Source organism: Lepus europaeus, chromosome 6, assembly GCF_033115175.1.
Source record: "Lepus europaeus isolate LE1 chromosome 6, mLepTim1.pri, whole genome shotgun sequence".
NCBI lineage: Eukaryota > Metazoa > Chordata > Mammalia > Lagomorpha > Leporidae > Lepus > Lepus europaeus.
Window position 1 is genome coordinate 125,514,862 of NC_084832.1, and position 23,747 is coordinate 125,538,608.

Below are 23,747 nucleotides of genomic sequence, written 5' to 3' on the forward strand. Positions count from 1 at the left end.
AAAAAGCTTTTTATCTAGGGTCTGGTTTTACAAATTCCAACAGTCAAGGGAGTATCCCATCAATACAAAGGATAACAGAAAATGTTTTCTCGGGGGATGTCAGGATGCTGCTAAGTACCCGTACGTCACTGTCAGTTAGAGGTTCCTGACAGCTATGCTCAGTACGTTGTTTGTAACCTAACAATTTACCCAGAATCAAACTATAATGAGAGCAATGCCATCCTTAAAATCTGAATCTGCCATTCTGAAATCTTGGAGACAAAAGGTCCACATCTATGACTGCAGCCATCAAATTTCAAATACTGCTTTAGAAGGAAAAGGTATGATTCTCATGAACAGTAGTGCTACCTGTTGTTCAAACAGAAAGTATATACACATGCATATCCCAAAAATCTGATTATTAGGAAAAAATTCAATTTAATAGCATAAAAGCTGTTTTTGATGTACATTTAGAGACACAAATCATCCTAAAAAAAAAAAAAAAAAAAAAAAACACTATCAAAACTGCCCAGTCTTCTCAGGACCATAATTCTATTATTCTGTTTCTCTAAAAGCTTTCCTTCCTTTGGATTACCAGCTTTACCCTAAGACTCTAAAACATGTTCTCCTGTTAACGTAAGATCTAATACAATTCACTCATGTCCAGGGTCGCAACATTATTAAGTTCCCTAACAATCTGCCTCCAGAGACGTATAGGTGGCACAGCTATTGTGTGGACAGTAGCATGGCTCTTTTTCATTCTTATGTGTTTAGCATCTTTGATTATCCAGTTTTCTCAAGAAAAAAAAAAAAAACTCAATATTAAATAGGACATTTTATTAATTATATACTTAAAATGTTCTCAAATATTCATAATACCGTAGTTACTATTTTGTATAGATTACCCCATATCAAAGACAATAGAAAAATATAGAAATTGGAAGTCTACAAGATAGTATTTCTTATTTCTTTCTCTAGTATAATTAATCTATTCATACCTTAAAAACAAAACAAAACAAAAACTTTAAGATCATTTCTTGCATAACAGGTCTGATGGGATGGGGAACTAACACTTATCTTTGTTCCAGGTAGGCCAGTCAAGTATCAAAGACTGGTTGAGATTAGTTCCCTCCCCTTCCCCTGCCTACCTTCTGGAGGATCTGCTGAGCTCAGCAAAGCGGTCACAAGACAAGGGAGAGATATACAAGGAGAGGGGGAGACAACACGGTAAGTGGAGAGAGGGAACGAGAGAGAAAGAAATTAAGCGCCCCCAAAATCTATGGCTTGAAAAAATGCAACAGTGCTATTTTTAAAACTGCATCCATCAGTAAAAATATTTTAAAAATTTTAAATGCTTCTTGACTTTTTATTTCTTGGTCTATATAATTGGTTACAACAATACCCTTGTTTCTGAGCACATCTTATTTATAACATAATTTTTTAAATTTCAAATCACTAAACCAGCAAGAGAAAAATACCTTATCTACCTTCTAAACTTTGAGGCAATGTGAATATTTAATCATTGAGGAGTAAATTTTCTTGGAACCAATATTTGTAAGACTTAATTTCTTTGAAAGAAGATACTAAACCATACAAAGAAAATAAATATCAAAAATTTTTAAGTTATCATACAAAACAATTTTCCCATTGCTTAATCTGCAAGGTATGACCAGAAAAATATATTAAAATTAAAATGTTTTTAAATATTAGTACATTTATATGGTTTATAACAAATCATGCATGCAACAAAACGAGACTTGCTTAAAATTTCTAGGAAGGTATTTTAGAACATCAATGAAATGGCAGAATGTAGGAAAGATAGAAAGTACCTGTGTACTTCCGACAGAGAAGAGTCACTCTCATCAGACCTACAGTGAAAGAGTTAGAATCAGGAGGAGAAAGAATACAGTGTCAACATGTAAAGACACTCTGGACTGCAAGTCAACAGCATGAGTAACAGAAAATACAGCAACCATTTCCTGACAGTGCCCTGCCGTTCTGTTTGCACGGGGTGTCAGCAAGTTTCAAGAACAGGGAAGCCAGGTTAAAAAAAAAAAAAAATGTATTCTGCTATTTCCTACTAAGACTCTAGTGGGGGGAACTTTTTATCAGTGACCATAGAATCTATCTTCATTTCTAAAAGTTAGCTGAAGAGGGCGCCAGCAAGCACGTGAAACCCATCACCGTACAAACAATATATTTACATGGAAAGAAAACCACTCAAATTTTTAATAACCTCTGGATTTTTGCTTATCTCAAAAATGTGGCACTCTTTGTACTAAGAAAAAACTTTACATGGATTGCAAAAAAATTTCATACTAAAATAAACTTATCTTTTAATTCCATTTTTCCATGAACTTTTTGAAATACCCTCACCACTGGAGGACTTTAGTGAGATTTTAAAATAGGTAAGCCACTCTGCCGGCCTTGGCCTGAAGCCTCCAACAATGGCAGTGAACATGGCTGCTATGAAATCTTGTGGAGAACAAGGATAGGGGGTGCTGGCCTGGAATGTGACCAGAACAAAAGTGTGGTGGTGACATCTCGTGAGTGAAACATGGTGGTCACCAAATGGGGCCCCCAAGAATGATAGGGCAAGTTTGGAAAGTGCACACTGCAACCAGTAACTCTAAGTTTTAGTTTATTAGAGATGAGTGGAGTCAAATTATTGGGAGTTCAAAAAATATTTCAGGAAAGAATATGGAAGTAGAATGTCAAGGTACTCAAGACTGACAGAACAGTCAGTAGACAAAATCAAAGTAGACAGAATTCAGCAATTCTTTATGTCACTGGTGAAAATGAACTCCCCAAGGACATTCTTAATGAGCTGCATTTCTCAATGAATAACAGAAATACAATATTTAATACCGTATTTGTTTAATAACACAAAAATTTACCTCTCTAGAGAAAGTTAACTGATGTGTCTTCTACTGATTAAACTATACTACAACCTAATAAGGAATCATAGATGAAGAATGGATCCATAAATCATGTAGACTCTACATTCTTTCAAAATCATGGCGTGTTTCTGTAAGCTGATAGACATACAGCAGAATGGAAGCATGTCAGACAGAACTTAAGCAGCATCCTGCAAATTTCAGAGACGGCTAAAGTACGCAGGGAGACAACAGCACAGAAAACAATTGGGGTAGGGACAAGAGGATGTCAGCAGGCTCAGCTAGGACGTTACTGCTCAAAACCCAAGCAGACAACTCTGTGTTAATAAATTAGCTTACAGCAGAATTGTTAGTACTGAATTCTTGCAAGAGAGATTCTGGCTCAATGTGGGCATGCTTTTTCACTTCAAATTCAATGAAAATTACATTTTCCACATCCTCCAACCCCTGTTCCCCTCCAACCTACTCCCGGTCCCACTTCTTCCATCCATAAAGGTGTTCTTTTATTACAAGAACACAATTACTATAGTTCCATGGTCAATTTCTCTAGAAACACCTAATGATAATAACATGTTACACATGTAACAATCATCCTCGTGGGCTGTTATATCCACTAAAGGAATAACAATTTGCCTCTTTTCAACTCAGGCAGCAGGGCTCAGAGGGGCTGAAGCATCCCAGAAATTCATACTTCAAGAGGTCTCTAATAGGCATATAGGAGAAAAGGCAAGACAGGTGCAAATCTACAACAGGGAATAACGTTCAGCAGGAAAATAATTTTCTCTAATTTGGGCTCCAAGGTTGCTTTCCATTAGAAAAACACATGAGAGATGGCAAGAGTTGAGAAGTCAGACCTCATCTCCCACACAGAGGTGGGAGGTGGCTACATGTTCTCCACAGTCCCAGAAGGTTCAGAATGTGGGGTAAGTAGGAGGCTGGTTCCACAGTGACTTACTTATCCTGCTGAACTGATGTGTTTCCCTGAGACACAGTAAGACGGTTAAAAACATTCAGCTCATTACGGGGCCGGCTTGGTGGGGAGGAAGGAGGTGAAAGACTAGCCTCTGAGGTTCCAGAATCTGAGCTACAAGAAAAAAAGAACATTAAGTGTGTGGCTTTCATTGGTTACAGCTTGTTAGGAAAGTCATCAGAAACATGCGTTTTGAAAAAGCTTGTCGCTAGAAATCCTTCCTTCCTTCTTTTCTTCCTTCCATCCTCTCTGTGTTTTCTAAGATCAAATGCTCTCTGAGCAACTGAAATAAACAATCTGCCCTACTAGCTTTTGTTACACTGGCCACAAGATGGCACTAAAGAAAGGATTCTGCGCACTGAACTCAGGCTGCATAACTAAAGCAAGCCAAACTTGAACTACACAGTGTTAGAATTGAGGCCAAGATGCTCACCGTACAGATGGAGAAACAAATCCAGAGAGCTTAGCAATTTGCATATTGGGTTGATTCAGTTGGTATCTAAAAATCTTTTGGCTTCATTCTTCTATTTTCCAACTACCCTCCAGACATTAGATTGAACAAAAATGGGCAAATTACATCTCCAAAACCAGGAAGCAAGGACACCAAGAAGGATCATTGCTATGACATTCAAGTCAGCTCAACCCACAGTCAAAGTCGAGGGCGTGAATCCTGGCATAAGGAAGGGATGGTCTAAGATGGTCCACTCTGATATACAAAATGCATGGATACTTCTTTTCATACTTATGCTGAGAAAATTAAAGAAACTCACTTTCCTAGTATTAGCATATGGCTTGATATAGAAGTTCTTCCATGACAGGCGCGAGACGGACCTGTCCCAAGTGCATGAGTAGGGGAGAAATAAGCGAACAAGGATCTCTAATCCACTTGACTCTTTCTTGCTGTGGGGTTGCAAGTGAAGCACCCAGGTAAGTGCATCTCCAGGTTACATTATGTACTGTACATCCAACTGCCTCTCACAAAACATGTGAAAGACACAGCTTAGGATAACAGCAATAATTTAAAAAGGCAGCAAGAAGATGGCACTACTAACACACTACTAACTAGCTTTTGATCAGCCACCCTAGGTAGTGAACTCAATGTCAGTCTTCCAAGATAACAGTCAAAATTAATCAAAATTTTTATTGAAGACTATATGAAATATCTATTTAGTAAGCCTCACCTCAATTATATGTTAACTTTTTCAATTATATGCACAGAATTGAAAAATGTCAGTGGATAGGATTGCTAAGAAGGGTTCAAATATTTTTATATTTCTGAGTGATCAAGGGAATTAGAAGATCACATGGCCAAGCCAACAGCTGACTTGATTGTCATGATACGTTAGATCAGTCATAACCACAGAGCCAGCCTAAGCCTAGCAAATAATTGTACCCTGAGCCTTTAGCATCTAGGTACAGCAGACTTTTTATACAGACAGGAAGATCTATATTAGCAACTTACTGTTTTTGTTCCTTAGCTTTTGGTTTTTCTGCTTTGTCATATGCCTTTCGCCTTGTGACAGGAGAAGGCTCTGGGATTCGTTTTTCTGATAGAGATGACTGTCTGGAACTAAAACAGAAAAAAAAATTTAATTATATAACTTTAAATATATATATAATTGTGGTAGATAAGCAATCTAAAAATTTTAATAGATTAATAACTTGGAACTTGAGGAGGATTATTACTTGGGAGCAAAGAAATAAAACTATGGTTGGAAATTATCTGAGTTATTTTTAGTTGATGGAAGTTAGACATAAATTTTTAAATCGGCAGTTATTAAATATCTGCAAATCTTATTATCTTTGAATGTAAACATCAATGCTACACTGTCAGATACTTATAATAAGTATTTTAGTTTAAATATAGATACCTAAGTTTCACAGGGAATTATTTCAGTTGAAGAAAATTATCTATATAGTTTTATAAGAACAAAATATTAGAATATTTGAAATGCAAATATAAGGAACAATGAAATTCAAGGAATTAACATTTAGACCTTCACAAAACAATATTATAACCAATCACAAAAAATCAGTTTTTTTAGTATTTGTATAATAATTAGTAGCTATGTATTCCTTTGTAATAAAGTATTCCTGCCTCATAAATTTTAAATGCTGAATGTATTTAAATGTATCCCTTGTAATGTAATTAAAAATTTAAGACTATGACTTTTGTGTATAATGAGAATCAATATTAATGGAAAAAAATGAATCTTTATTACATAGTTTACAATATATTAATACAAGAAAAAAATGCAAAGACACTAGAAAGTGAGTCTTTCAGAATGGGTTTATATCATTTCTATTTCAAAATGAAAACTAGGGGCCAGCGCCATTAATTTTCCGCCTGCGCCGACATCCCATATGGGCGCCAGTTCTAGTCCTGGTTGCTCCTCTTCCAGTCCAGCTCTCTGCTGTGGCCTGGGAAGGCAGTGGAAGATGGCCCAGGTGCTTGGGCGCCTACACCTGCGTTAGAGACCAGGAGGAGGCACCTGGCTCCTGGCTTTGGATCTGCGCAGCGCTAGCTGTAGCGGCCATCTGGGGGGTGAACCAATGGAAGGAAGACCTTTCTCTCTGTCTCTCTCTCTCACTGTCTCATCTCTCTCTCTCTCTCTCTCACTCTCTAACTCGATCTGTCAAATAAAAAAAAAAAAAGAAAACTAAAAATAGTTAAGCTTTATGTTTCTAATCTTTCTAATCAGAAGAAACCATATTTTAAAAATTTTTCATCATTTAATTCATAAGGATTACTTGAGCTAATTATTGCTTGAGTAAATTTTTACTTCATGAAATAAAACTCATGCAATTAATGATTCAAAAGTTACCATACCAAGAATATGACCAATTTGTCAGTTTTTAAAGAATTATAGTATCTGAATTTATGAAAACTTAAATCATATGAAGTGACAAAACACAAAAGGTTTTTTCTACAACCTGTCATGAAGGATACATTTTTTAATTAAAAAAAGGCAAAAAGAAGGTATTACCTGATTCTGGATTCCAGGCCATAGATTTAATCTTGAAGTTCCAAAAGTCCCTACTCATCTGACAGACTAAACCTTAAGCACACATGCAAGTTCCTAACATCTATCCTGTTCTGTGTCACTACCTTCACCCAAAGCACTTCTTCTACACCCTCTCATCACGGAAGCACTGCTCAGCCATCTCCAGCAGCGAATCCAAGAGTTAACGGCAGAGCCACCTCAAGCACATGCAAGAAAGTTCTGTCATCATGAGAGTAAACTTGGAATTGTAGGTAGCAAATGGGATTACTAAGTGGCAGATAATGACAGTAACTTCATAAAATAAAGGCTAGTATGGGAAACGGATGTTCAACAGTAGAAGGCTTGTTATCACGTATTATTTGCAGAGCCATATAGCATTTGCTGCTTTTAGGAGCAATATTCTTCATTGTAGAGATACAGCATTCCATAAATCAGTCACTAGGTTGTATAGAGGGTTAGTTTGAAAAATCTCATGAAAAATATTTGCCAGTGAATGACAGATATTGTTTAAAACACAGGCATATACATATACTTGTGCAGCGCAATATTTCCTTGTCATCAAAATAGTAATGGAAAAATTCTGATCAAGACTTTTTTGTTCAGATTACCATAGAAAGAAGAGAGAATATTCCCTCCTTCAACTGTTCAGTAATACTAATAAAACTTTATGTGAATGCCCATCCCAGACATGGAACGTGCTTCAAGGTAAAGAAATAAGAAAGTTCAAAATGTATTGTTTATGATTGGCATTTCTTTTTTCTTTAAAAGGCTTAGCAAAGATTTACTATGCTGACCAGGCTTTTAGCATAAATACACAGCTAATTTTAGAATAAATTTAAGAATCTTTGAACCTTCCGTTTATATTTAATGGTTTTATAAGTATAACTTTTAAGTGTTCCTAAACAAGTTTTATTTATAGTTCACGATTAATCCTTTTCATCCTGGAAATAATAACCCTAAGAATGATCCCAAAACTTAGAGATAAGACAGAGGAATTTAGCCAAGATTAATGAATGGTAGATAATGGAAAAACTTCATCTTAAATTATTTCAAATGTTCAAAAAAATCAGGGGAGTTAACACCTAACAGAAATTACTTTGAAAACCAGAAGTCTTATTTACACAAATTAAAAAAAAAAATAGAAATAAGAAATTAGCAACATGCATATTAAAAACAAAACAAGGCAAAAGAAAGGAAGTTAGTGTAGCTGGGCCAGACTTACATGCTGCCTATCTTAGAAGGCAAGCCCGCTGGGGGAGGAAGCTCTTTCTCCCCAGCAGAAGCACCACTGGTCTCAGTATTCACTCCAATCTCTTGCCCTTCTGCAACAGGCGTGAGAGGGCCAGGCAAGGAGGCCCCTCCTGTGCTAGTGTCTGAAGCTAGCTCACTGCTATCTGCATACAGCAGTTCCATCTGAGTGGTGGTCCTCCTTCGGGCCTAGTCAGAGAACGGAAGGAAAAGCAATGAGCAGCAAACTTCTGCATAGAACTTGATTAGGGAATGGAGATTTATATTAGTTGAAACAGATAAAAATACTCAACATGTCTTTTTCAAGCAAGTGTCAAAGAGAGCAGGTGCATAGTGACGAGACAGAGCTGTAGCCAGAGAAGAGCTTCTGGGGCACAATAATGGCCAACAGTGTAGGGTACTCATGCGCCTGGCACTGTTTGAACTCTGTATCCATGCGCATGTCGACAGGTAACGTCATTATCCAGACTCACAAATGAGGAACAGGCACAGAGAAGAGAAGAGAAGTAATTTGCCCAAGGTCATACAACGAGCCAGTGGCAAAGCCAGATTCACAGCCAGGCAATCTGCCTCCGACAGAGGACTTTTTAGAGGAAGGGAGGGAGGGAGGAGCAGAGATGGAGGGAAGTAGGTAGAAACAAAGTCCAGAAGAAAGGAGGAAGGGATTAAACCACAAGATAATTACCAGGAAGCTCAAGGAAGCTCTGATTTTTTTCTCATGCTTTAACAATAATTTTTAAATTTTATTTTCAGTTCCTATAGCCCTTCCCTCCTGACGCCTTCAATACAATGCTTTATGTGCCCATGAGGGAATTCAGTATAGTGAGGCAGGTAAAAAGTTGCTTTCCTAGAATCTGAGCTCACTATACGCAGTTCTTTCCTTACTCTTGAAAACCAAGTAGCTAGACTGTCATTCCCCAGAGGTGGTTGCTTGATATCACTAAGGCACTGACAGAGAATCAAGGGATTAGCCAATGATAAACTTCTAGGGAACGGGTGCCCTGTTTTATTCAATTTTATATCCCCTACGCTTAACTCAGTACTGATATATACACATTTAACATATATGAGTAAAACCGACTTCATGTCTTCAACGAGTGGAAAAGAAACAACATGAGACCTTTTCAGGCCTCTCCGCAGTCCACAGAAGGAGTAGCAGGCACTTGAGGAAACCCCTGGCAAGAGGAAGCCCTGCAGCCACTTCTGACGGTCATCTTCCCCACTGCCCATGGCCTGGGGCAGCAAGGAACCGTTTCCTGGGAATTCCTATCCACAGTGGTTCTTCCAGGGCATGGCCTGTAGGCCCCCACGTCACACCACCCTATGGCATCCCAGAAGGGCAGGACCTGGGAGGGGAAGGTTGTCTGAGACTAGATCCAGAACACAGTAGGATGTTTTCTTGCTAACCTCTACTCGCTCACTCAGGATCATAAAACACAAACTGCGTGTTGCCAAACCAGCAACTCAAGGGTCACACGTGACCTGCTAGAGGTGGGCTGATGTTTAGCCTAGCATCAAACTCCCGTTAAGACACCTGTGTCCCATAACTGGAGAGCTTGGGCGTGATTCCTGGCTTCACTCCTGACCCTAGATTTCTGCTAACACAGACCCTGGGAGGCAACAGCGATGGCTCAGGATTAGGTTCCTGCCCTCAGTGTGAAGCCGGGGACCTGGACTGCACTCACGGCTTCTCGCTTCAATCCCAGCTGCAGGCCACTGCGGGCATTTGGGAAGGGAACAAGCAAATAGAAGCTCGAGACGTCTCTGTCTCTGTGTCTCTCTGCTTCTTAAATAAATTAACAAAATTTTCTTTTCAAAACATGGTAGCAGAATTAAAAAATGTCTAGAGATGATTGTCTTTCATAGTATTTTAAAGATAAGGAAATTTACATGGAGATCCATATTTAAGATTTTCCTGAAAAACAGGATCTGGTAGCCCTTAGCCCCTATTCTTACAGGCAAAAATGACCAAGACGTGATGGTGGCGATTTGCTTTAGATAGAGCACATGTCTCCAGGAGCCCACAGCAATCTCCCCACACACAGGCACCATCACACATCCCACCAAATTCCCCTGGCTAACCACAGTGGTCTTAAATCTGTCCTGACCACTGAAGGGTGCTATTCATCCAGGTCCGGATTCTAACTATTCACAAAACAAAGATTTGCAAAGCACCAGAAACGCTGCTGATGCTCCTGCATTTTAAGGTCTGGTATCACAGACAACCAAGTCCCATCTGAAATGTATCATGTGCTTCTCTGACACTGAACACACCCCGCATTTATGCACAATGATTAAGGATCAGCTTATTATTCAAACCATCTCAGGAGACTAGAGAAAGAAAATAAACGCTAAGAGTTCAAAGACATGCTGCCAATCTAAGATTTAGACTCTGGGCTACCACAGGGGCCACAAGGTGGCTAACCAGCAGCTTGAGACTCAACCTCCACAATCACACTGGATCCAGCGGGAAAAGTCCAAATTCTAACACAGAGGAACTTTTAATGTATGTTTTTTCTTGTCACTTAAGGGGAATACGATTTCAAAAACTAAGCTTCTTATTTATGGGCGAATTTTGGTGCACGCAAGCCTCCTGGCTAATCTATTAAGAGCCACGCATCTGACAGGAAACAGAGCATGGCCGAGAAATGCTTCCCGGTCTTGCTTGTTCTGCTTACCTTGCTCTTGGGCTTGACTTCACCACAAAGCTTCATGAGGTCGGAGGACAGTGTGCTAGACACAAAGACGGAATTAGCCACAGATTAAATGAGGATTATGACTGGCCGTCCTCTAAGTTTGCAATTATGAAACAAATATTATATTTCTATGGAAAACACATAAAGACAATATTCACAAGTATTCCTTTTTATTCCTTAAATACTCTAGTATTTTTATCTTAAATCTTTGAGGTCTAAGCATGACTGAGTTTGGTTTCTATATTACTGTTCTCAGCACTTAGCGCTGCTTTGTGGCAGCTGTTGGACCTGACAATACCAAAGTATGGGAGAGGCCAGTGCTGTGATGCAGTGGGTAAAGCTGCCGCCTGCAGTGCCAGCATCCCATATGGGCACCAGTTCAATTCCCGGCTGCTCCATTTCTGATCCAGCTCTCTGCTATGGCCTGGGGAAGCAGCAGAGGATGGCCCAAGTGCTTGGGCCCCTGCACGCTTGTGGGAGACCTGGAGGAAGCTCTTGGCTCCTGGCTTCGGATCAGCCTAGCTCTGGCCATTGCGGCCATTTGGGAAGACCTCTCCCTCTCTGTATAAATCTGACTCTCAAATACATAAATAAATCTTTTAAAAAAGGAAGTATTAGACATGCTACAAAAAGAAGTCGAATCTGGCCATTTCCTAAAGGTCTGCTTACCTTCCTTCTGACCCTGGGCTGTTTAAAGGTGCATCCTCATCAGTACTATCCTCTACAGTCTCTAAAAAAGAAAAAAAATCCAAAATACAGGTGTTAGCCACACGGCACAGCGACCCCAACCCCTGTGCTACAGTCACCATCAGCTCCCTGTCTCAATATGGGCATTTTGGTGCCAGTGGCTGGACCAAAACAGAACTGCAGAAAAATATTTCTAGTGAACTCCTGAGATTATTTTTCCTGGGCTGAAGAAAACTATGTTCAAGATAGGCAACTCGTCAGTTTGAATGGTGACACACAGAAAAATACATTCATGGCATGGGAATGAGGCTATGTATTTACTGGAGTACATATAATTATATATGTGTATTTTCTCAGGGTCTTGTATTTGTCCTGCACCATCTTACCATCTAAACCCACAAAATCCCTTGGTCAAAAACACGAGGTTAAGGTAAGTGCTACATGAACGCCATTAACGGAGTGAATCAACCGTACCAGCTATGCCAACGTACTGAAACATCTTCGCTTGTTTAATTTTTTATGTTTGGCTTCAAGTAGGAAGAGAGAGTGCGTGTGAGGGTATCAGCAGTCACATATCAGCATGCAGCTCATCCACGTGTACACAGAAGACAAGAACAGAAGATTTGCATGCAACGGTGCTGGAAACCAACACAGATAAACCACACTATTCCAAACAACTGCAGCAAGGGGGTACTAGGTGGTGGGGGAGATCAACAGATAAAACTAGTAAGAAATAGGTTAAAAAAAAATAGCCAGGGAAAGTAAATTATTCAAAATGACAGCAAGCCCCTGACAGGTGCTTTTAAAACACACACATTTTATTAAAAAAAAAAAAAAATTCCAGAAAACTGAAAACAATACCATGTTAATCTAAAATATATAAGATTCATCCCCTTGTAAGTTTTATTTTTATACTACACCAGTGGGACACATACATGAGACAACAAATTTCTGTCTGCCCACCGCCATACCCTTCCCCCCTCACAATCAGCAGACATCTTGGCAGGAGTCTGGTGATCCGTAACAGAATGTGGGAAATGGACAACCCTAGGACCCCCACAAGGGGCGGTCACTCTCATTGAAGGCAGCATGAATTTCCAAGCCCATTACCTATGGGGGACTCAGGGCCTGTTTCACAGACAGGGTAAGTCAGTGCTAGGGCGACTCGGGCAGTAGTAAGGAGAACTGGGTTCCAAGGAGCTAAGTGCAGCCTCTGTCTTCCCTGGTACAGAAGCAGGTTACAACTTGCTATCACTTTTCTTGCAGCAAGTGATAAGACCAAAGAGTGTGGAGCACCATGTGACTGCTCAGGAAAAACCCCTTCACCCCTGCGTGTGCAGTGTGCCTGATTTAGATAATTATTTCCTGACATAACCGTCCGGGCCGGAGCACACAGCCCACACCCACGCCCACACAGCCACGGCCGAGACCACCCTCGGGTCTGGGATGGGCGTGAGGCAGTACACTTATCCAGACCAGGGCCCATCATCGCCTCCCTGCTGCACTCTCAACCCTGCCAACAGAACTCAGTGCAGGGCCAGCTCCCTCCCTCGTCACAGCAGCCTTAGCAAGAAGGCAGACACAAAGCTCCCACAGCTCCTAACGTCCAGCCACCTCCGTGCAAAGTTTCACAGTGTAACTTTACTGGAAGCTAACTAAATGGCTAGTTTTATGGTCTTTTTATAAATCTTTTTTTTTTTTTCTCTAAAAAGTAAAGGGTATAGAAGAGACTTCACACAGCAGCCTTGTGAGTCTGACCCCAGCCTGCGTGCACAACCACACTTTGGCTGACTTCTGCAAACCTGGCTCCCAGAGGGTCCCCAGGCGGTGTTAACTACCGAAGGCTGCTCCCTTGACACAGGCTGTGCAAACACGATGCTGATGCAGAACACCAGCTTCCTTCTGGAAGTCTGGAGCAGGTGACAGAATAGGGGTGACAGTGCTAGACAGAGGGTACCTCTGTGACCACCCCCAGAGCAGACCGTGAGCACTGAGGATCGAGGAGACCTGCCTGGCAGAGCCACGGTGCGCACACTGCCGCACTTCTGCTCTGGGGGAAGCCCGTAGCCCGGGTGAGCTCTCGGGGCTGGAGTGGGGAAGGAGGAAGCCTGTGCCTGGATCCCTGCACACCCCAGCTGCGTCTTTACCACCTTCCTATCATGCACCCTAGCCATGAAAACAACTATACACTGAGCCCAGTGGGTCTTCTAGCAAGTCTGCAAAGACAGGGGTGACCTTTGGGACCCCCAATACGGGGAGGGACAAAGAAGGAGAAAATACAGATGTCTACAAAAATTACAAAAGCACAAACCAGCGGTGTAAGGCGTCGGCCCTGGCTGTGCTTCCGCCTGGAGTCCCACCCTTCTCTATCACGAACTTGTAGCTCCTCAGCTCCAGCTTGTTGGTCAGCTTTGTGCACACAACCCTGTGGCCGCATGGCCACACGGCTCATGACACCCTCTGCCTGCAGACACTGGTCTCTCGCCTCCTGCTACACTGTCTCCTGCCTAGCTGACTTCCTCTTCCTTTGTGTTTCAGCTCCAGGGCCACCTCCTCCAGAGAGCCTTCATCAGCTCCTCCTGCCCTGGTCCTCTCTGTGCTCCCACAACTCCTTGCTGGCATCTTAGTCCCTGGCCTCACTGCTCACAGTCTGTGACCCTCAGCAGGACACGAAGTCCAGGAGGCCAAGATTAGCTTCTTACTCATCTCTGAACCCAGCACCCAGCCCAATGCTTGGGATAAAATAAGTAGTGTGTTTGTGATTGGACTGCCTTCGTGGGTTTAACCTCCATCTTCTCCAGCCCCCCTGGTCTGGATTACAGCCCCAATCCCCAGGGAACCTCTCTGCCATGAGTCACAGGTTACATCAGCTGAACGGGTTCCCACTCTGCTTCTGACCTTCTTCAAACTATAATTTCAAGTTGTGAAAAAGGAGCACTGTTTATCAAATTAGCAACTTGCTATTTTTCTTCCCTAAGGATGTCAAAGGATTTTTCTTCTGAGCCAAAAGAGATCACCTATTATTGTCAACTGGACCACTAAGAAGAACAAAAAAAAAAAAAAAGAGGAAGACAAAGAGAAAAGGGAGGAGGAGGAAGAAAAGGAAGAAAGGGAGAGGAGGTGTAGAGGGAAAGGAGGGGGAGAGGGTGAGGAGAGGGAGAGGGAAAGGAACAGGACGTGGAGAGGGAGAGGAAGTGGAGAGGGAGGGGAGGGGGAGGGGGAGAGGGAGAGGACGTAGAGAGGGAGAGGGAGAGGAGGTGGAAAGGGAGAGGGAGAGGAGGGGAGAGGGAGAGGGAGAGGAGGTGGAAAGGGAGAGGGAGAAGAAAGGTGAGAGGGAGAGGAGGGGAGAGGGAGAGGAGGGGGAGAGAAGAGGGAGAGAGAGGAGGGGGAGAAGGAGAGGAGGCGGTGATAGAAGAGGGGGCAACAGGAGAGGGAGGAGGAAGGGCGGAGATCATCTTGATAACACATGGACTGGAAAATATGTTGGCTATGATGCCAGGTACAAGCAGCCTAACATGCTTCCTTTAAACAACTCTATTTGCTCCTAACTGGTTTTCTACCTGTTCTTGGCCGGTTTGAGCACCTTAAATAACAGCCATTCCGTATCTACACTACGTAGATGATCTCAAGGAAATTCTATTCTGATATTCAGATGTAGTGCAGACACCAAAAAAAAAAAAGTCATTTGTTTTATTTGTGTAACATCTTATCTTTTGAAATAAATGCAGAGATGTGCATTTGGCACAGCAGTTAACAGCTGCTGGGGATACCCGCACCCCATGTCAGAGTGCCTCTGTTTGAACCCCATCTCCACTCCCTATCCAAGTTCCTGGCAGTGCACACTCTGGGAGACAGCAGGTGGTGACTGGAGCACCCAGTTCCCTGTCACCCATGTGGGAGACCTGGATTCAGTTCTGTGCCTCTGAGCTCAGCCTGGCCCAGCACTGGCTAAGGTGGGCATTGGGTAGTGAAGATCTCTGTTTCTCTCTCCTCTCCCTTTCAAAAATAAATAAATAATAGTTAAAATAGTATCACAGATGCAAAGTCATAGGCTAGTTTAGTGACAAAAAGGTAATTACTCTTAATCTTTTAATTACTTTCATTTATGAGCACTTAGAAAACTTTTGACTTTCTGTGTGATTAGGGGGAAAAAATGATCACATTTGGAAAAAATTTTAGTGAAATGAAAACTGCTCCAAAATAATCATTTGGACTGAGCCATTTACAAGAGGTCCCTGCTACTCCTGGTTCTCCAAGCTCAAGCACTTGCTAAGAGCAGGCAGTTGGTGGAGTCGCTGTGAGAGCTGTAGAGGTGGGTGGAAAAGGCTGAGAATGTCTACATTCTAAAGCCCTTTCTCACTTGAAAACAGTATGACGAGAAATATGATCTCAAACTTCAAATTCCTAGGGATAGGTTAATTCAATTTACAATATTGAAAAGCATGTACCTAATTTTACAAAAACTAAGGAATAGGTGAGAATCCAGCAAATATTTACCAATGACAAATATACACCAGAGGAAGACATATACAAAAGAAAGTTACTCGTGAGGTTAAAACAACAGATGCACGTTAATAGAAAGATTGAAGAATTAAAAAAGGAGCACATAATTCACTTTGTTCCTATAAGAAAGAGAAAGAGGGTGGAGGGTTTATAAAACTGGAGCCACAGTTGGAACTCAAATTATAAAGGAGGCAATTAACTAAAGCATACTTCTTTAAATATCTAAGAATTTTAAACCGGGGATGTTTAATAAAGACAAAAGACTTAGTATGTTTGTGGCCATGGATACATTTCAAAAAAGATCATGCAAATACCAGTTGGCTGCCAATAAAAAAAAAATCTTGAAAATAAGATGTACCACAATTAGTGTACATGAACAATTAGTGATTCATGCAGCTGTACGATACACAGAAAGCTAAACATACTTACCTGATGGTACGCTATCTAGATCTGTGTAAATACAGCAAAAAAGGAAACAAAAAGCAATACTCTAATCAAAACAGATCCAATGTTAAAAACTTCCACATAAACAAGATTATGTACCATTTACAAGATACGTAGAATAGATGCCATAGCAAACACTTAGAAATTGCTTTCTTAAGGTAGTTAGATATGCAGAGTACAGTAATGAAACTCGGTTAATAAGTAAATTTAAATAACCAACTAAGAAAATTGGTTAATCTTATTTACCCACAAAAATTTATTGCCTAATAAAGTTAGGAAACACTTTTTAGTTGGTCATCATTTCTTGGGACAACAATAATGACTTCCCCCAAAATTTACATACACATGCACATTAAAGAAAGAAAGAAAGCATCCTTATTAAAAGCATAGGTAAGTATAGCATCTATTCAGTCAAGCCATAAAGGAAAGAGGTAAATTAGAGCATATTCAAAAACCAAAGCAACCATGCAGCTCATTGTACTAAGATTGATTCCAAGTTACCTTGTAAAGCATGGCCTAGCAAAGCATCCAGCTCAGGATTTAACTCTGCTTTCTCTTTCAACATGTGGAATAAGAGCTGGTTTTGGGTAGCACTGGTTATTTCCGTTTGCTTAAGTCGACCTTCGAGTACTTTAATTTGAGCCTCTTTCTGGGCAGCCTGAAGACCCTAGAACACGCACAAACTATCTTAGTTCATATAAAACAGAATCTACCACACCAAACCTGTATCCAGTAGCAAAGGCACGTGATCTATGGACTCTTGACATCAGATACTCCTTGGTTGGTCACACCTCCACCATTCACTAGATTGGTGATCTTAAGACAAGTTGGCTGACGCCGCGGCTCAATAGGCTAATCCTCCGCCTTGCGGCGCTGGCACACCGGGTTCTAGTCCCGGTCAGGGCTCCGGATTCTGTCCCAGTTGCCCCTCTTCCAGTCCAGCTCTCTGCTGTGGCCTAGGAGTGCAGTGGAGGATGGCCCAAGTCCTTGGGCCCTGCACCCCATGGGAGACCAGGAGAAGCACCTGGCTCCTGGCTGCAGATCAGAGCGGTGCGCCAGCCGCAGTGCACCGGCCGCGGCAGCCATTGGAGGGTGAACCAATGGCAAAGGAAGACTTTTTTCTCTGTCAATCTCTCTCACTGTCCACTCTGCCTGTCAAAAAATAAAAAAAAAAAAAAAGACAAGTTCTCCTGTCCAAGATGTTATCCTCCTGGTTTCCAGTTTCCTCGCTTGCAAAATTATATGTGTACATAACAATGATTCAGTGACAGAACATACCATAATAGGTCGCACACAGTCCCAACAAGCAAACGGAGTGAGTTAGAAGTCGTTATCAGGGCCGGCACTGTGCAATAATAGGTTAAGCCTCTGCCCACGGCACTGGCATCCTGTGTGGGGGCCGGTTTGAGTCCCAGCTGCTCCTCTTCTGATCTAGCTCCATGCTAATGGTGTGGGAAAGCAATGTAGGATGGCCCAAGGGCGTGGGCCCCTGTATCCAGATCTGAGAGACCCAGAGGAAGCCCCTGGCTCCCGGCTTCAGATTCACCTAGCTCTGGCCTTTGCAGCCACTTGGGGAGTGAAGCTTCAAATCGAAGACCTCTTTCTCTGTCTTCCTCTTGCTATCTGTAACTCTGCCTCTTTAATTAATAAATAAATCTTAAAAAACAAAAAAAGAAATCATGATTACCAATAGCATTTGGGCATAGATGCTTAGTGGTGACAAAAGAGGAGAGTGGTACAACAGGACTTTTTTCCTTTCTGACTTTCTTTTGAGATATAAAAAAATCAATATTATGCCAATTATAATACCAAATTTGTTTGCATTCAGAGAATTTAAAAAAATTTTTCCATTGTTACAGCGGTAGGAAATTATTTCTTCCTTAAGTTGTGCATTTATTCTAATGTCAAGTATAGTAAATGACAGGCTAATAAAACTAATCTAAATTTTGCTAGCTTTTCTAAATTCTTAAGAAAGGTAACAGGAATACTTTGCAATTGAGAAGAATCTTCCTTCTTATTACACAGAGAAGGGTTACAGGGTAAAAATAAACGGAATTATAATAAACAGGCAAAACCTGGGTTTTCAGCAACAGCACAGTCAGAGCTCACCTTATTGATGCCCATTGACAGGAAGTGATCTAGCAGGTACCGGGCTTCGGTAAGTGTGCAAGCGTTAATGACTGCAGTGACATCCAGTGTCTCACCTTCTTCCTGCCTCAAGCCAGAATGATCATTATCAATACTTTGAACTGGATGTATCTGAGCAGAAGGCAAAAGCCTACTTGATGTAGTTATTTAACAGTATTGTGTTAGCTAATGAGACTGCACAGGAAAGTGGAAAACATAGCCTCCACCCTAACAAACACATGGTCTAGCAGGAAAAACACACCTGAGAGTAAGGAACTCAAGGAAAGATGTAATCAACAATGCCCCTCACACACACACACACACACAAAATAATATCACAATGTCAGCAGAAAAATCCAGAGATCACACAAGGATCTCCACATAAAGCCTAAGAATCAGATAATCTGATGATCCAATATTGATAATCCATTAATAGAAAATTCCTCCATAAAATATTCAAAATGCTTTTAATGACAAACAATACAAAAATACTTTCCAATAAGCCTTTAGGCCTTTTTAAAGATGACAACTTTTGGGGCCGTCACTGTGGCACAGCGGGCTAAAGCCCTGGCCTAAAGCACCAGCATCCCGGCGCCGGTTCAAGTCCCAGCTGCTCCTCTTCCTATCCAGCTCTCTGCTATGGCCTGGGAAAGCACTAGAAGATGGCCCAAGTCCTTGGGCCCTTGCACCTGTGTAGGAGACCCAGAAGAAGCTCCTGGCTCTTGTCTTCCAATCGGCCCAGCTCCGGCCTTTGCGGCCATCTGGGGAGTAAACCAGTGGCTGGAAGCTCTCTCTCTGTCTCTTCCTCTCTCTGTTAACTCTTTCAAAAAATAAAATAAATCTTTAAAAACAAACAAAAAAATGACAACCTTTGCCTCTTCCATCTGCATGATGTTGGCTTGACAATCAGAAATACTGTCGTTGATGTAATCTATATTTGCTGTCAGGGACTCAATCTCCTCGTTGATGTTAGCCACATTTTTATCTCCCTCTCCATTCTCCTTGACCATCTTCTCCCTTCGTTTTGAAAGCTTCTCTCGTCTTCTTGTGAGTTCTTCTCGTTGCTATGGAACAAACAGATTGGATTTTAAGAAATGGTGTTCATCTACTCATACGGGGTATAATCAAAACCAAAAAAAAAAAAAAAATTAAGAAATAAATAGCTGGGTAAACATTACATTTATCCAGGGGACACATTTGGAACAATAACCATCGGCCAAGGGGGAAGCCGTCTCCTTCCTGCTGGCCCTACCGTGAGCAGCCGGTTCATGTCGGCCTCCATGTTGGAGATGGTCATCTTCTGCATGATGATGTCGGTGACTCTACGCTCGAGCAGCTGCCACTTCATGCGGGCTGTTTTGGAAGTGAATACTCGGCCCGGCAGTCCTTTCCTCTGGTATTTTTTCCTAGAGTCAGATAAAGACAGACAAATAATTACCCATGCACTCCTCTTGGGGCACACTGCCAAACACGCCAGTCTTGCACTGAGGTACAGCAGTCATTATCAATGCCCACAAAAACCATGCCCCCAGGAGCAGAGGGTCATGTGGACCTGGCTCCATTGCTTGTGGGCGTTGGTAAGGCCTGGACTCTTGCCACAGGAATCCTCAGCTTCTGCTGGGCCCCTGCCCGAGATGCGTCTGCTTCCACTGCGGAGGCACTGGTGCCAGTGTCCTGAACAGGAGTCTCCGACGAGCTCAGCTTGCGAGTGACCTTCCCAGCCACTCTGTCTGACATGGGCCTGACTTGCCGGCGAAGAGCTGTGACCTGAAATACCAACAGAGACCGACACATGTCTCCCGGCTATAGACATTCAGCAACTTATCTCTCATCTTCAACTGAGAACATTTCCTGCACACAGTCAACTTGCTTACTGTACCTCTTCAGTTTTGCGACGAAGAACCACTTCTTGGTTTCTTTTCTGGGCCTCTAGAAGTCTAAGTTGATGCTATAAAATAAAATCAAACAAGTTGAAATAGTAAACTGAAAGATACGATTCTACCCCTACAGTATTTCTCCTTCTCCCAGGAACTAGGAAGTCTTAACAAATTCTGAGTTTACAATCTTGTAGCCCACAGATATAGGGATTTTAGTCTTACAAACACAAGTACATATTGAAATAGCCATCCTTACGTGAAAAATTAAAAGTTATCAGTGTGCCATACCTTCTGAACACAGTGCTCACTATAAGCAAGTACTTTTCTGTGTTTTACAAATACTATCTCATTTAACTCTTGTTAGATGTTTTAATTGCTAAAACAGAAACAGAAGGAAACACAGCTAAGAAAAATTTTAATGGTGTTACCTTACAATATATGCCACAGGTAGAAACTTTAAAGTACAGGAATTATGCGTATTAACTAAGCTGCACTTTATAGCAACTTTAGAAACGTCATGATGGATAAAGCAAACGGACAATAAAACATGTCCATATTGACTACCAGGTTCTCTAGAAGATAAAGATCACCAATGGTGTACAAATTTCAGCCATTGTTTATGTTTATAATTTAGCAAAGAATTTTGTGCTAAAAAGAACATAGCTCTTTAAAATAAATAAATAAATCTTTTTAAAAATTTATAAAAAAGAACATAGATACTATTCAACTTTGTGACCCTAGTTAAGATTGGAATCAGACTTCATTATAAACATCCCTAGCACTAAATTATGTTATATAATAAATAATCCCCCAATATTTATATCCCAAATTCAAATACATAATGCATTTCATACTAATGTATAGTCTCATCACAGGAGCATTCTTTGAGAAGAGAATTTTACCTTATCACTGCCACATTATTTTCTACCACATTGACTGACATACAAGCAAAGTTAATAAATGGTTTTTAAATGACTGAACTACCAAAAACTAAAATGAACATATAGTTTGAAACTTTTTTTCCTTTTAACTTCTTCCTATTAAAAACCATTCCTCGGCTGGCGCCGTGGCTTAACAAGCTAATCCTCCGCCTTGCAGCGCCGGCACACCGGGTTCTAGTCCTGGTCGGGGCGCCAGATTCTACCCCGGTTGCCCCTCTTCCAGGCCAGCTCTCTGCTATGGCCCGGGAAGGCAGTGGAGGATGGCCCAAGTGCTTGGGCCCTGCACCCACACGGGAGACCAGGAGAAGCACCTGGCTCCTGGCTTCGGAACAGCGCGATTCGCCGGCCGCAGTGGCCATTGGAGGGTGAACCAATGGCAAAAAGGAAGACCTTTCTCTCTGTCTCTCTCTCTCACTATCCACTCTGCCTGTCAAAAAAAAAAAAAAAAAAAAAAAAATTCCTCAAGTTTACTCATCTTTTCCATACACTACACAGACATCACACTTGGTTTTCTAAGCGTTCAAAGATAAATATGACAAGGAGTGCTTTATAAGGAGAGTAATATGCACACAAGGAAACGAAAAAAGGGAGAGAACGTCTGAACGTTAGCTTTGTGGGTGGCTACCTGGCCTTCCATCTTTGTGGTAGAATACAGGCATCATACTTTATAGATAAGATTTAAAAGTCCAATACCAGGAATTAGTTACTAAATGTTGATCTCTTTGTATCTTAAAAGAGTTGGTAATAAAGTAATAGGTAGCATAAATTATAAAGAAATTAGACCTGCCTTTCAGAAGTTTTCATGAAAATAAATTCCAAAACCTAGATACAACAAACGTCCATGAGTTGATGAATGAATAAACAAAATGCGCTCCGTCTACCCAGTGCTAGAAAGGAAGGAAGCAACATGGGCAACATGGGCAAACCTTGCCAACGTCATGCTAAGCGAAAGAAGCCAGGGATGAAAGATAAAATAAGGGACGATTACACTTATATTAAACGTCCAGAGAAGGCAAATCTACAAGTACAAAAAGGTAGATTAGTAACTGTCTCAGGCCAAGCAGCAACAGAGAACAAATGCTAATGAGTGTGAGGTTTCTAGTTAATTGAAAATAGATCTTTGTGAAAAATAACAATGGGAATTAGAGAGGGAGTAGGCCAAGGGTGGGCGTGCAGGCACAAGAGAGGGTAGGATGGGGGAAAATCACTATGTTCCTAAATTTTTATATATGAAATGTATGAAGTTTGTATACCTTAAATGAAAGGTTTCTAGGTTAAAAAATTTATTACAATTTCAACATCAAAAAGAAAAATGTGCTGGAATTAGATAATGGTGACCACTGGAAAACACTATGAATATATTAAAAAACTTGAACTGTATAATTATAAAGTTGTGAACTTCATGGTATATGAATCATATCTGATTTTTTTAAATCAGTAATTTTAGAAAGTGCTTCGTAGGCCAGCACTGTGGCAAAGCAGGTAAAACCGACTGTAGTGCTGGCATCCCATATGGGTGCAGGTTCAAGTCCCAGCTGCTCCACTTCCCATCCAGCTCCCTGCTAATGTGCCTGGGAAAGCAGAAGATGGCCCAAGTCCTTGGGCCCTGTACCCACCTGGGAGACCTGGATGAAGCTCCTGGCTCCTGGCTTGGCCTGGTCCAGCCCTGACCATTGCGCCCATTTGGGGAGTGATACAGCAGATGGAAGACCTTTCTTTGTCTCCTTCCTTCCCTCCCTTCCTCCCTCCCTCCCTTTCTCCTTCCCTCTCTCTTTCTCTCTCTCTCTCTCTCTGCCTCTCCCTCTCTGTAACTCTGACTTTCAAATAAAATAAATAAACATTAAAGAAAGAAAAGAAAGTATTTCTTGATTTCAGTAGGAATATAATGCATAAACAGAATCTACAATGCTCAGGAACTGAATGGGACAAATACGCTGATTACCAAAATACATCAGCACACATGGAAAAAAATAAATACAGCCATAAATATGGGGTTATTGGACCACAATATCTACTTGTCTACCTTATTACTCTCTCCTATCTCCTTTCATTTTCGGTGTCGATTTCCCTTTTCTAAAATACACAATATGCACATAATTTTCAAGGGAAGACTTATAAATAAACTCAGGGGGCTGGTGCTGTGACATGATGGGCTAAAGCCTCTGCCTGTAGCACTGGCATCCCGTGTGGGCACCGATTCTACTCCTGGCTGCTCCTCTCCCAATCCAGCTCTCTGCTGTAGCCTGGGAAAGCAGTAGAAGATGGCCCAAGTGCTTGCGGCCCTGCACCAGTGTGGGAGACCCGGAGGAAGCTCCTGCCTTCGGATCAGCCCAACTCTGGCTGTTGCAGCCGTTTGGGGAATGAACCAGCAGA

The 23,747-nt window shown here is 41.5% G+C and overlaps 1 protein-coding gene across 7 annotated transcripts in view; it reads right to left on the reverse strand.

Annotated features, from left to right (window-relative positions):
* Positions 1-23,747, reverse strand: part of KIF21A (kinesin family member 21A) — a 178,028-nt gene that overhangs the window by 19,017 nt on the left and 135,264 nt on the right. For 2 of the 7 annotated variants that reach the window (XM_062195065.1, XM_062195067.1), the window contains exons 17-29: positions 20,436-20,504; positions 20,109-20,323; positions 19,809-19,962; positions 19,426-19,620; positions 18,539-18,640; positions 16,931-17,096; positions 16,415-16,435; positions 11,465-11,525; positions 10,778-10,832; positions 8,074-8,288; positions 5,309-5,416; positions 3,832-3,960; positions 1,809-1,847 (exon numbers count right to left, since the gene is read on the reverse strand). In XM_062195065.1, the coding sequence (XP_062051049.1) occupies positions 1,809-1,847; positions 3,832-3,960; positions 5,309-5,416; positions 8,074-8,288; positions 10,778-10,832; positions 11,465-11,525; positions 16,415-16,435; positions 16,931-17,096; positions 18,539-18,640; positions 19,426-19,620; positions 19,809-19,962; positions 20,109-20,323; positions 20,436-20,504 (1,529 nt within the window). The remainder of the gene's footprint in view (positions 1-1,808; positions 1,848-3,831; positions 3,961-5,308; positions 5,417-8,073; positions 8,289-10,777; positions 10,833-11,464; positions 11,526-16,414; positions 16,436-16,930; positions 17,097-18,538; positions 18,641-19,425; positions 19,621-19,808; positions 19,963-20,108; positions 20,324-20,435; positions 20,505-23,747) is intronic. The other 5 variants (XM_062195066.1, XM_062195070.1, XM_062195068.1 and 2 more) reach the window with 5 other exon arrangements.